General features: G+C 45.9%; 1 protein-coding gene across 4 annotated transcripts in view; it reads left to right on the top strand.

Moving 5' to 3' along the window:
- Window positions 1-14399, top strand: part of Pibf1 (progesterone immunomodulatory binding factor 1) — a 183720-nt gene that overhangs the window by 166750 nt on the left and 2571 nt on the right. For 2 of the 4 annotated variants that reach the window (XM_005374185.2, XM_005374186.2), the window contains exon 17: window positions 9690-9854. The exons of 1 other annotated variant lie outside the window; for it this stretch is intronic. In XM_005374185.2, the coding sequence (XP_005374242.1) occupies window positions 9690-9854 (165 nt within the window). Of the gene's footprint in view, window positions 1-9689; window positions 9855-14399 lie in introns of those variants that run through there. One more of the 4 variants, XM_005374187.2, reaches the window with a different exon arrangement.

The raw sequence follows: 14399 nt of genomic DNA, 5'->3' as shown, positions 1-14399 counted from the left end.
TTTCTAGTGTTTTTTTAAGAATGAAATGTACATTTTCCCAGTGCATTTTTTTCCTTTTAAATAGGATTCTACTTCTCTGACTTTTAAATAGAATTATATTACTCTGCAAGGAATAAAAACTGACCCCTTATTGTCACTGCTAACCCTATGCTTTTATGGCTCTCTTAGAATAGCAGCAGCTTATAACAGACCGAACAATTGCCGGATGTAGAGAGACACGCGTACACTCACGACCTCCAAACTCTGAGGCTCTGGGAACGTGCGTCAGCCCAAAGAAAACCCTAACAATGACATGAGATCATTATGGTCGTAATTGTTAGGAACCGTCCTGGCAGTGTTTTGATATAAACTTAACTCATTGATCCCATACCAAGGGGCTAACACACTAAAAGAAAAATTATAGGAATACATCATGGAAAAAATACAGGCACTGGCATGAGCCGTGCTCTAAAAACCAGTGCTCAGAGTGAAGCATCAGGCATAGTCTGAGCCAGTGCTGAAAGTTAGCAGAAACAAGCTCCAAACCTGTCAGCTTATACTGAATCAGTGAAGGCCAGCAATGGCATGAGGACTGTTAAGCCAGGGAAAGCAGTGTGCTTGCTCAAAAGCAGGCTTTAGGGGACATGAATGCCGGATGCCAAAGAAGGACCAAGAGTCTGAAAACCATGGTGAGCCAGGCGTGGTGGTGCACACCTGTAATCCAAGCACTCAGGAGGCTGAGGCAGGAGGATCGTTGTGAGTTCGAGACCAGCCTGGGCTACAAAGTGAGCTGAAGGCCAGCCTGAACTGCATAGTGAGACCCTGTCTCAAAAAGACAAAAAAAGAAAGAAAGAAAGAAAGAAAGAAAGAAAGAAAGAAAGAAAGAAAGAAAAGAAAATCATGGTGTTGCACAGTCATGAGGTGAGCTAAAGGCTCTGGGCAGACCCATCGGTCAGAATAGAATCAAGTTCCCACACTGGCGTCCAGGTCAGCAATGGCTGATAGTAAGGAATGGACCATACTAGTGTGAGATCTTAATACCTAGGGACACTGTGTGGAGTCAGGCTGAGGTGTATGGAAACTGTAGCATCTGTTTGGTTTTTCTGGAAACCTAAAACCATCCTAAGAAATGAAATCTACTTATTAATTTAAAAATAATAGCTGTAGAGTTCAACTCAGGAGCCTACTGCAGTTATTGACACTGTCTTCCACCTGCACCACTGCAGAGAGGGAGCCTGAGATTATATCCAGGCTCAGGAAAGAAGGTCCCAGGAGTTAGTTATGTCCCTGAGGCTGTGACACACAGTTATCTCCCCTTTGGTGTCACACTAGCGCTCTCACAAAGCTTCCACTCACAAATGGGGTATGGCTCCGACACTGTTGATGTCATCCCAAATGCAGCGGAAAGAGGAGCAAGACCCACTCTGCTCGGCCGTAGCTAAGTCTTGATTTTGTTGTAGACCTGAACTGTGATTGCTAGGAGACAATCTAAGGGAAACAATCAGGACGATGAAAGCATGCTTCACAGTAATAAGAGAGATGAATGAACTGGGGTTATTTAGGGAAGATAAGACAAAGATAAAAATTCAAAACAAGCAGTGAGAGACTTGTTGTACATGTCTCCAAAGGTTGGAATTCAATCAAAAGGAGACACCTTCCTTTTTTTTTTGGTCTTTTTGAAACAGGGTCTCTATGCAGTTCAGGCTGGCCTTGAGCTCACAACGAACGATTCCCCTGCCTCAGCCTCCAGAGTGCTGGGATTACAGGCATGCGCCACCATGCCCAACCACCCTTCAGTTGATATTTTGTTGTTTTGGGTTTGGTTTGGTTTGGTTTGGTTTTGATTTGGGTGTTTGGTATTATAGTACAGGAAGGAAAACATACATTGATAGCTAATTTGTCTTCATTTTTCAGCCTTTCAGTCATAGGAGATGCCTTTTTTTTTACCTTGTGTTGTTTATTTTCTTGTCCTGTCTTATCTTTCCCCCTTTCCCTTCCCTTGTTCACCTTCTCATTTGAACATTTTCGTACCATTTCACAATACCTGTTATATGTTTTGGTCCTTACTTACACTTTCAGTTTCTTACACTAGAGAAACAGTGCAGTATTTACACACGTTTCCAATTTACTTCACTGGAGTATGGTCTCAAGGTACATGCACTGAGCTAGAAATGTCTCAAGCTTATCCTTCTTTATAACAGACTATAAAAGAGCACACCGTTATCTGTTCATCAGTCGATGGGTACTTGGGCTGTTTCCAAGATTTAGCTATTACAAATTGTGCCACTATAAACATGGGTGTGCATGTATCGCTGTGGTATGATGCTTTTTAATTCTTTGGGGAAGATACCAAGAAGGGGACTAGCTGCATCGAATGGAACCTCTAGGTTTAGCTTTTTGAGGATTCTCCACACTGATTTCCATGGTGGTTGCACCAGTCTACACTCCCACAACAGTGGAGAAGAGTTCCTTTTTACCCACAGCCCCACAGGATTTGCTGTTGGTGGATTTCTTAATAACAGCCATCTTTCTGGAGTGAAATAGAATCCCAGCATTTTTTTAATTTGCAAGATGTCTTTCTTAGCTGATACATGTTTAGGGGGTACAGTGCACTAATTCACTATATGTATACATGGGGGGTTAATCGTGTGTAATTGCTGGGTTAAATAAGTTGAAGGTCCCTTCCAAATCTGAAACTGGGTATATTCAAACACCTTAGTGGAAGTTATCTGCATTATTGTGTAAGTAATGACAGCTCTGAATGCAGAAAGACCTGCATTTAAATGTTGCTTTCACGTCTTAGTAGTTAAGTGAACTTGACTAAATTTCATCAGCCTGCTAAGCCTCAGTTTTTACCTGTTGGTATTTGGGAGAGAATTAAATTCTTACATGAAATACTTAGCACAAAGCCTGGCACACTGTAGACACTCAGTGAATGGTAATTCCTGCCCTCTTTCCCCTTCCAGCCCTAAAATCTTTCCCTGCTAGTGCTGAGGTAGAGCAGCACGGCTGGGGCTAGGTTCATCCGCAGATGGGAGCGGGTGCTGTGTGCGTGTTTAGATGCAGAGGCTGAAAGGCTAGAAATGGCTGCTTGCAGCTGCAAACACTGATACTATTTTCTAACATCTTTGCCGTACAAAACCTATCTGTCTGTTGTTTGTTTTGGTAACGTAAAATTCTTACGGCGCACTGAAGAGTATGGGATGAACAGCTTCCAATGACATTTACATTTTCTTTCCGACATTTTTTATCAGCACCGGGGATCAAACCACACGTGCTAGGCAGGCACTATACCACTGAGCTATACCCCTAGCGCTGGGCTCTGGGAAAAAAAGGTGCTCAGTTAAAATCCCTACTGAAACTATTTATCCATATAACAATCTGAGGTCCAAAGTGTGCTTTAAATTATTTTAAGCGGGGAAATGTCTGGTAAGAAAATACAGACAGCAGTTTGACAGGATAATCCTCAGAGTTCCTCAAATGGTTAAACACAGTTACGTATGTCCCAGCAGTTCTACTCAGATTATGCCCAAGAGAAACTGAAGCACGTGAACAGAAAACTCACACATGAGTGACACACCGATAACATGCCCATGCAGTTCAGGGTTATTTTAGGAATTAGGAGTAAATCACTGGTACATGCTACAGTACAGAGGGACCTTGAAGACATTACGCTGAAGGACAGAAGCTCATCACAGAAGGTCACGTAAATATGCTTGTATTGATGTGTGAATTCTACAGCAGGGATGCCTACGAGAGAAAGCAGGTGAACGATCCTTCAGGGCCCAAGGGGTGGCTACGTGGCAGGACAGAGGGGGAACAGCTGAAGCAACCAGGCTTTCTTTGCTGCATGCCTGCAGCCCGCCAGGAGTTAGCACACCTGGCCTGCCAAACGCCGGCGTTTCTCCAGGCTGCCTTAAACTTGCATTCCAGCAAAATTATCTAACACCAAGCCTGCTTTATATTAAAATATCAAACACCTGAATAAAGTATTTATTTAATGTTATGCCGCAGTGACAGCAGCGGGGCTGTGTGGGTGCTCACTGTCCGTGTCCGGCGGAAGTGCATTGGACTGCAGAGTGCAGTTGCTTGGCTCACTGCAACTGCCTGGTGTCAAGAAGGAGTACTGCTCTTCATGTTTCTAGCCCAAAACAGTCAAAAGTAAGAATTCAGAGTACACTTTCCACTGAATGTGCATCATTCGCACACCACTGTTAAGTCAGAATACTCTCGATCTGTCTGGCATGGATGCACACACCCACACTTGGGAAGCTGAGGCAGGAGGGTTACCTCAAGCTTGACGCCAGTCTGAACTATATGGCAAGATCCTATCTCAAGAAAACACACATTCATACAATATATAATATAATGTTAAATAAACCTGACACACAAACTTAAATACTATATGGTATCTCTCATTTGAGTGAGGCAGAGTACAAACAGAATAACAAAGATGGCTAGAAAGGGACAAGGGGATGGAGCTCTTGCAGTAGGGAAGAGGACCAAGGGAACAGGGTGACGGGTGAGGGGGCGGGAGAAGGTAAATAAGAGCAAAGACGTGCCCTGCGCAGGAGCCTAAGAACCGCAGCTAACGTAAGGTGAGCCAGGATTAACAGCAGCAGGAATGAAAACTGGGATCGGGGAACTGGAATAGGAGAGAGCGAGGGGAAGGGGATTAAAAAAGAAGCAAGCTGTGGTGTAGACACGTAACCGTTCCTGAGGATGATTATAAACCGCATGTGCTACAACATGTGTTAGTAAAATAAAATCTGAAGAAAAAGAAAACATACATACATAGGTATTTTTTAAAATCCAAAGTCAAATTGCTGTTACCCTTGGTCCTGTCTGTATGCTACAAACCATCCAGCTGGGCATAGTGACACCTACCTCTTAGCGCCTCACTCTGGGAGGCTGAGGCAGGATGATCACAAGTTTAAGCCCAGCCTAAGCAGCTTAGCAACTTGGTGAGACCCTGCTTCAAAATTTTAAAAATCTAAAGCCTGGACTGTAGCCTAGTGCAAAGGCCCTGTGTTCGATCCCCAATAACACACACACACACAGAGGAATATTTCTTTAAATGGGTGAATTATATCTCAATAAAGGGTTCGTTTAAATAAGTAACACTGACAAAATGATGATAGTTGTTGAAGTTAGGGAGTAGAAACTGGGAATGCTAAGCTCTCCACTGTCTCCGTCTTTGAAAATCCCCATAATAAAATACTTTTTTTAAATGTGCTGATAGTTGGCTTAAATAAGGTTGATTCCTTTAAACTTCCTGTCTTCTGAAGCAGAAGATACTCAGAATTCTCTGGCAGACTTGGCGTGAGGTGCTGTTGTTCCTATGTAAAAGCACTGTGTTTAGCCTGCGTGGGGCACATAGTTTGCATTACCCTTGTCAGAGCTATTTCCATCGAGACATGCTATCTATGTGTCCCCTTGCCAGCATCTTTGCAGAGCTTACAACTTTGAGCAGTTTATTGGCATCAGCTATGCAGTACTGTTAAGCAGCTGCTCTGCAGTTGAGCGGCTTGACTATGCCACCACTATGCAAATAGTTAATGCTAAATGGCCAAGATCCGTGCTGTGGATTCCAGAGATCAGTTTCTCTCCCTCGTGGGGGTTGCTTGGCGGTAATCATCATTGTCATAATCGTCTGGAAGGGTCATGAAGAAGTCCTTCCCGTTTTGTTTCATTTTAGTGTTATTCCGAGTTTCAATTCCATGATCAGTTCTTCACTTCCAAAGCTTGATGAGTGATATATTTATTGTCACTATGATAATTTCATACGTATTTGATACGCTACAGTTACTGTACTATTAACTTCTTTTTCTCAGTACCTAGGATTGAGCTTAAAGCCCTCACACTGAGCTATATCTTCAGCCCCCACCCTCTTTTTGAGCAGGTTCTCACTAATCTTTTTTTGTTGTGGGAATCGAACTCAGGACCTTGTGCTTACCAGAGTTCTCGGTCACCTTTCCAGACAGCACTTGTACTCGGAATCCCCTGCGTTAGCCTGCCAAGTGCTAGCATCACAGGTATGCACCCACACACCTGGCTGTGCTGTTCCCTCCTTGAAAATCAGTGTTTGCTGGGAACATAACTCAGTGGTAGAGTGCTTGCTTGCCTGGCCATGCAGGGCACTGCAGAATAATGATTAGTATGAAAGCATATCAGAATTAGTGATGATTGTGAATCGGACTGTAGCACAGAATAGTATCTAAAGATCTCAAATGAGCTAAAAGGTAAAACTGGGGCAAGGCAGTTTTACAGGATTTGAATTTTACAGTGAACAATATTCCTAAATTGTTAAAATATAGGAATTTTTATAACTATTTTTGAACACAATTTCTAAGTTGATGAAGCAGGGGAAATATATAGGAAATATATAGGAAAATGGCCAAGTGTGGGGGTGCACATCTGCAATCCCAGCACTCAGAAGGCTGAGGCAGAAGAATTGCTGCAAGTTTGAGGCCAACCTGAACCTCATAGCAGAACTGCCTCAAAAAGACCAAAAAATAAATGTATAGGAAAGGGACCATTTACCCAGTAGAAAAATGGACCAAAGATATCAACAGATAAGGAAAGACTCTCAAATGGATGAAAAGCTGCTCAACCTCCCAGCAGAAACACAAAATAAACATAATCAAGCACTTACCATCCTGACCAAAATTCAGGAAGGTAACACAAGCATATATGTTATCAGCAGGAGCCTGACACTCTGAACCACAGCAGGCCAAGTTTCCTTAGTGAATGATCACATCGAGAATAGGCATGTCGGACTTCTAGCCTAATACGAAAATATTCCATGACATCTGCTTGATTCTCTGTACTCTGTGTATTATGGTATCATGGGTACTATCTGATGTTGAAGTGAGGTTTCGTCTTGCATATTTATCATTGATATAAAAGGAATCATAAGCCAAACATTATAAAACTGAAAATAATGTACTCTAAATGTTGAGTATCCACTATACCTATGTAATCCTAATAGGAATTTTACAGAATTTTGTTGCTTTTAATGTTTTTTTGCCAGGTATAGTGGCACATGCCTATAATGCCAGCACTCAAGAGGCTGTGGCAGGAGGATTGCCATAAGTTTAAGGCCAGCCTGGGATACGTAATGAGACCCTATTTCCAAACAAATAAACAAAAAAAGTAAAAATAAAAAATGAAAAAAAAACTTCTTTACCTGGATTTCACAAACCATGCTAATGTTATTCATACTGCTGGGTAAGCAAAAGTAATCTATTGTCAAGTGTAAAGGCACACACCTGTAGTCCTGGCACTTAGAGCCTGAGGCAGGAGGATCACAAGGTAAAGCTTAGCCCAGGCAACTTAGCAACTTGTTAAGACCCTGTCTCAAGGGGCTGGGGATTTAGCTCAGCGGCAAAAGCACTTGCCTGGCAAGCGCAAGGTCGTGAGTTCGGTTCCTGGTACCGGAGAAAAACCAAAAAAAAAAAAAGACCCTGTCTCAAAACCTTTTGTTAAAAAAATTTTTAAAAGGTTGGGGTTGTAGCTCAGTGCGAAGGCCCTGGGTTCAGTCCCCAGTACTGCTGAGAAGAAAAAGTGCTACGATCTACACCTCAGATTAGGGTGATCCTCTCTGAATAAGGCAAAGACATGAATTTGCCTTCTGATCTGACCAACGTGGAGGATGATCTGCTTCCTGTACCTGCAACTACATCAGCCACAGAGGACAGCCAAAGAGCAACACCGCCTCCTGCGGAGCCCTGGGGGGCAAAGTCTCCTCCTTTGATACTCGGCTCCTGCCTTTGGTCTCCCCTCTCCGTCTCTGCCCCCCGCTCCCCAACAACTGTAATGAACTAACCTCACCTTCACCTTATTTATCTATGCAATCCTGGTAGGTTTTCTTTTGTTTTGTTTGTCTTTTTGAGACAGGGTCTCACCATGCAGTTCAGGCTGGCATTGAGCTCACTGTGTAGCCCAGGCTGGTCTCAAACTCTCCGATCCTCCTGCCTTCCGAGTGCTGGGATTACTGGCATGCGCCCCCAGGCCCGGCTCTGGTAGGTTTGTTGAAGGTGATTCTTTCCTATTATTTTATCTTTACGTCAAGACAAAAGACAAACTTCTTGAAAGTTAACGGAGGAGGAAAAGAAAGAAGGGACAAGGGAAAAAAAGGAAAAAATGGAAACAAAGCTTTGTACATGAGGGGAAGAGCGATTGAAGGGAGGAAGGGGGAAAGAAGCGAGTGTGCGGAGGTGCACACTCCCTGACGAACGCGGTCATCATGTGTATCTGACATGTACTAATAAAATTTTTGAAAACACGCAAAAAAAGTTACGAACTTGATATGCTGGGAGACATCATTTGGTAAGTAGAACAGGAGCTAAAATCTGCCACACACCAGACATACTTAACATGAAATCAGTGGCCGTATTCATCGCTGTGGGGAGGATATAAATTAAATGACCATCTTGAGAGCCACCAGTGACAGCATGGCGGCGTGGCAGTGTCGTAAGGTGAACCGTGCTTACGAGCACTGTGGAGGGGAGCGGAGGGAGCCCAGCCGCCGTTCCGGGCCCCTGGCCTGGCCCTGCAGCCTGTGAAGTCCGTGTGGCCTACACTCGGCAGCTCGGGTTTAAAATACCCACTCGAGCTCGCCGGTTCTAAATAGAACTAATGACAGCCAGCAAAGGAAGGCCTGTAGGAACTTGCTCTGACACAGAGCTCTGTCTATAAACAGATTAGAGGCAGGGAGCAGAGCACCCTTCTCTTGCCGTAAGTTTTGTCTTGGCATGAAGATGAAATAAAGTCATAGGAAAAAATTACACAGCCTCCCGCTGCTCTACAGAGAAGTAAAGTTTAGTTGGTCATCTCTCCATAACTTGTGTTTGATGAATCAGGTCAGTAATGAATCATAGGTGTCAGACCAAAGGTTTTTACATGGGCAAAACAGACCTATAGAAAAGGAATGAGAAAAGGATTCAGATTTTTATCTGAATTCTTTACAGAATTCAACATAATTAACTTTTCACTCAAAAGGCACTGAAAGGCCTGGGTGTGGCTCTCCTGGCACTGACCTAGCCTGCAGAAGGCCCTGGGTTCCACCCTAGGCACTGCAGAGGAAAAAAAACAACCAGGTAACTGAAGTCAGTGCCACTTAGCATTGTAAAAGCATAAAGGGTAATATGGCTGTAGAACCCCCGAACTTGGAATAAATGCAAGGTCTTGCTAGGCATGAGGGTGCACACCTGCAATCACAACACTCGGGAGGCTGAGGCAAGAGGATCTCTGTGAGTTCAAAACCAGCCTGGGCTACATAACAAGCCCTTGTCTCAAAAAAAAAAAAAAAAAATTGAACTGCTAATTAGTAGCCAAGAAAAAATAACTTAGGTTCTTCCTCGTACAGTCTTTGTCAGACTTCATAAAGAAATGCAGTTGCTCAGGAGGGAAGGAAAAAAATTAAGTGCCTGATAAATGCACTCAGCAGCTATGTGTGGAAAAGCAGGGGGGACAGCTCGGCCCCCACGCACACCAGCCAGCGCGGTATGGGCCTGCGGTGCAGGTGGCGAGTGTGAGCTCCCGAGTAGAGTGCCCGTCACCAGCCTGGTGCTGTTAGTTTCACCACTCTCGTTTCTAGGGTAATTGCTTCAGTGTTGCTCCTACAGGAAGACAAGTGTTTTAAGCTCAGTCATTATTAGCCCTTGCCAAAGTCACACTAGCATTTCCCTGTTTTCATATATCACCAGGAACTGGCAGCCATGAAGCAGATCCTCATTAATATGCACAGTAAACACGCCGAGAACAGTGCGCCTCTTACTAAAACGCAAGCAAAAAATGTGACGGAGACTGAGCCACCCAAGACTCCGCATGTGCAGGAGGATGGCGTGTTCGCGCCCATGCCGACCCTCTTCGTAAGTACAGACCTGCTGAGAGGCGAAGTAGCTCTAAGTGCTGCTCAGTCCATCTGAATTTTTTTCTTTCAGTCATAATGGCTTTTAAACTAATTCTAGCCAGACGTGGTTTTGCACGCCTTTTATCCCAGCACTTGGAAGGCTGAGGCAGGAGGATTACTCTGAGTTCAAGACCAGCCTGGGCTACAAAGTGAGCTCAAGGCTAACCCGAACTGCACAGGGAGACCCTGTCTCAAAAAGAAAAAACAAAAAACAAAACACAAATAATTCTGGTAAGTTCACGCCATTGAAAGGTCCTTGCCGATGCTTTTCCAGAATGTGTGTATTATCTGTCTTACAAATGATAGATGGATCATGTTTCCGGTGAACATTGAATTCGCAGTGAAATTACCCCAAATTAGCACTTTAATTCCCCAGTTCTCGGTTCTAATCATAGGGGAATCAGAAATGCAAATCATGTATAATGTTCTCATTTGCATAAGGAGAAAAAAGGTGATGTAACCTGGGTGTGGTGGCGCAGGCCTGCCTATAAACCCAGCGTTTGGGAGGCTGAGGCAGGATCACAAGTTTGAGGCCCTGTTTTTGTCACTGAAACTCACACAGAACCACGCAGGCAGCGCGGTGGGGCCGAGCTGTGCTGCAGAGGAGGAGGAGAGGGCTGTGCCCCTCCTCTTAGTGACCTAGGAAGACAGCTCCAACAGCTGCCTTTTCCAGGGACATGGCCGCCGGGCTCCCCGAGGAAGGGTGGTTGCGCAGGCCTCTGCATCAGCAGAGGCTCAGAGGAGCATCGCAGCACAGGCGCCTTGGCAGAGTTGCGTTCCTGTCATCTCCCGCTCCTCATGAACAAAGCAGATACTCAGTACAAGCACATACTGGGCTACACAGTGACTTCAGGGCCAGCCTGAGCTATATAGTGAGACCTTGTCTCAAACAAGTTAAAAGCCACATGTAGCAGTGCATGCCTGTAATCCCTGCACTGGGGAAGCTGAGGCAGGAGAATCACCATGATTTCAAGGCCAACCTAGGCTACCTAGTGAAACTCTGCATCAAAAAAAGAAATACCTGCTTCATTCCCACTAACCAGCTACTTTCTCTGTCAAATAGCTTTCAGCTGGCTACCCCAGTGATGGTGAACCTTTCAGAGACACATGCTCAAACTGCAACCCACAACCCACTTACTTACCACAGAGTGCCAGCACTGCAATTAAACCTGGAGGTTGAGGTTTTAGTTAGAAAAACAGCTCATACATGGACGTCTTTTGTCTTAAAAGAGAAACAGCACATGTTCTACAAGTTTTGCCGACATGGGCCAGCCTCGCCTATCTGCAACTGCTCTGCTCCTCTTCAGAACACCTTTCCTTTTCCCGTGCTGAGACCGTGTACTATCTCTCTCTCTCTCTCTCTCTTTTTTTTAAGACAGGGTATCGCCATGTAGTGTAGGCCAGGCTCAAACTCACGGTGATCTTCCTGCCTCAGCCTCCCGAGTGCTGGGATTACAGGTGTGCACCACCACACCTGGCACCATGTGCTTCCTTGCACTAGTTTTGCGCTGGCTTCCTATGCCAAAATACCAAGCCCAATCAGCCTACACTAATGGAGCTAGGCCCTGCCTCAGAGGACTCAGAAATATGTGTTTATGTCAGTCCCAGCCTCTAGCTGTTGTGAAAAACAAAGTAATTATGTCTACCCACCATAATCTTCCTTTTCCTTAGAGCAGTGTTACTGGTGAAACACTAATAGATTCTTAATCTTAGCTCTTTTTCTGGATTCCAGAAATAATCCACCAGACTTATTTTGTCTGCTTTTATCAGTCATCGTTCTAATTTTAGCAAATACTCTCTATATGTTATACACCCGCAGTTACATAGTAGTGCTGTAGCTGACTCCTTCTGGGTGACGCAGAGGGACCTGTCTTTTTGGGAGCTGGCCTCCAGATTGCCTCGTAACGCGGTTTCCGGGCAATCGCGTCATGTGTCTCTGCAAAGCTTCTTAGCTCATCCCTACGCGTGCAGCGCAGGGTACTGTGGAGCCTGTTAACACGCTGCGACGTTGAAGATCTTTATTAATTTACACTGTCTCTTCATAAAATTATAAATGTAGTTATCTTAAACCAGCACATACAAATTAAGGCTGCATTCCGGTTATGAAAGTTTGCGTTTAGCCAGGCATGGGGCACACGTCTGCAGTCCCAGGGCTGAGTCAGGAATCTCCAGTGTGAGACCAGTTTGGGCAGTTTAGCAAGATTGTCTCTCTGCATTGAAAGGGGGCTTGAGATGTGGCTCCGGGCACTGCAGAGGCCGTGGATTCAACCCTTAGTGCTGAAAGAAATGGTTATCTCTAAGTAATTTGTGTGTGTAATGTACTGTTGAGATACATACCTCCAGCTAAAAGAGGCTATGAGAAGCCAGGCGTGGTAGCACGCACACCTGTAATCCCAACATCCGAGAGGCTGAGGCAGGAGGGTGGCTTTTGAGTTTGAAGCCAGCCTGAACTGCATAGCAAGACCCTGTCTCAAAAAGACACCCCCGAAAAGAAAAAATTCTTAGGCAGAATGCCACAGGCCTGTAATCCCAGCACTCGGCAGACTGAGGCAGGAGGATCCCCACAAGTTTGATGTGAGCAGGGATTCATTTTTTAAATGTTCATCGAGCATTTCCTTTGTGCCAGGTACTAGTCTAGGAGGGGGCGAGGTTAAGAATTCCTGCCTCTAGGCCACTGTGTTTCCTCTTGCGTTTTTGCCCACCCTTATGCTGTAGGGTGTGCGTCTTTTCCTGCTTCTACTTGGCCCACACTCCAGAGCAGGTACAACTTTACTACCATTAACACAAAGCAAAACAAAAATCCTGCCTCTGGGCCCAACATGGTGCACATCTGTAATCCCAAAACTCTGGGAGGCTGAGGCAGGAGGATGACAAGTTCCAGCCCAACTTCGGCAGCTTAGCGGACCTAGCAAGATAAATTGCATCACAAGATAAAAAGGGCTGAGGGTTAAGTTCAGTGTGAAGGTCCTGGCTTCAATCCTCAGTACTAAAAAACAAAAGCAGAAAAGTCGTGTCTGTGGAGGCCTACATGTTTACCTGCATCTCGCCCTGTCGTTCCCCGCACAGCCCTCAGAGTCCACCTGGTGCCAGGAGACGCGGCCCGAGGGCCTGTGTCACGGCAGGGTCCCTGCACAGCGCTGCCACTTCGGGCGGGCCGGTCACCAGGAAGACACGGGACCTGGGCGCGGCCAGCGTGCTTCCTTGAGCATGCCCAGGCTTTAACAGAGTGATGGTCTCTGTTACTGCTAAAGCCCTGAAGGTAACCGTTCAGGGCTGGCGTCCTGTCAGGGTCAACAACGGAAGTGTCTTCCGCTGTGGGCCCAGTAGGATTGCTGTAGCCTCAGCTGGCACACCTGCATCCTAAGCAGGAAAGAAGAGGAGAGAGGACAGTCCCTTTCAGAAGGAGCTGCCCCACAAATGCGACCCAGCTTTGCATTGTGTATCCCACTGGCAAGAACTTTTTTATGCTGCTATTAGTTCTGATTTTGTTTTTTTGTTTGTAGTTCATGTTGGCCTGGAACTCACAGTGTAGCCCAGGCCAGCCTAAACTCATGAGTTCCACCCCCCATCAGCCTTCTGAGTGGTAGAATCAGGGGTGTGCACCCCGACAGCGCTGGCTAGAGCTTAGCAGGAAGGGGCCAATAAATACAGTTCAACCGGATGAGCCCTTTGCTCTCCTAGTGAAGTTTTTTAGAAAATCAGTTCTGTTACTGAGTAGCGGTGAATAGGGCTGGGGGTGTCGCTCAGGGCTGAGGGACACCAACAAAAGGTAGGCTCGGGGGGCAGCCCCACCTGCCAGCACCCCCAGGGTGGGCGCACGGAGTCTCCCCGAGCCCCACTGCCACAGGCTGCTGCAGACAGAGGCCCTCGGCTGGGCCCAAGTGAAGAGGCCTCGTTGTCGCCGTGTGCCCGACGTTCCCAAGACGACATCACAGTCGGGAACAGCTGTGTCCGCAAGGTGGGAGCTCGGAGGAAAGGGGCCGGGTCCTCCGGGACAGAGGACGCAGTCCATCGCAGCCCACACAGAGGAGGGGACATTGGAAGTGGCCTCGGGATTGAACACTTGGACTTCATGATGCGTAACCCCCCAAAACAGGTTCCCTGGTGGATCTGACCAGATAGTTAAGGAAGAAACCGTACCAGTTCTCACAGTCCTTTTCAAAAGACAGAAGCCAGTGGACTGCTTCCCAGCTCACTGCTACCGTTAGAACAAACACAGTACGGGGAGAGAGAACTACAGACCCGCAAACATCAATGCAAAAATGTGTGAGGGTTTTTGAGGGCAATGCCACTTACTTTCTGGGGTACTGTAATGTGTACACGTCTTGGTTACTTTTCTCTCGTTGCTGAGATAAAATACCCGACGCCCGAAGTGAAGGAAGGAAAGGTTTATTTAGCTTACAGTTTGTGGAGGCTGGGGATTTAGCTCAGCGGCAAAAGCGCCTGCCTGGCAAGCGCAAGGTCGTGAGTTCGGTTCCTGGTACCGGAGAAAAACCAAAAAAAA

The sequence above is a fragment of the Chinchilla lanigera genome, unplaced genomic scaffold (genome assembly GCF_000276665.1).
Source record: "Chinchilla lanigera isolate Chin_1 unplaced genomic scaffold, ChiLan1.0 scaffold00003, whole genome shotgun sequence".
NCBI classification, from domain to species: domain Eukaryota; kingdom Metazoa; phylum Chordata; class Mammalia; order Rodentia; family Chinchillidae; genus Chinchilla; species Chinchilla lanigera.
Note: the sequence above shows the minus strand (reverse complement) of the source record. Positions and strands in the feature narration are given on the sequence as shown.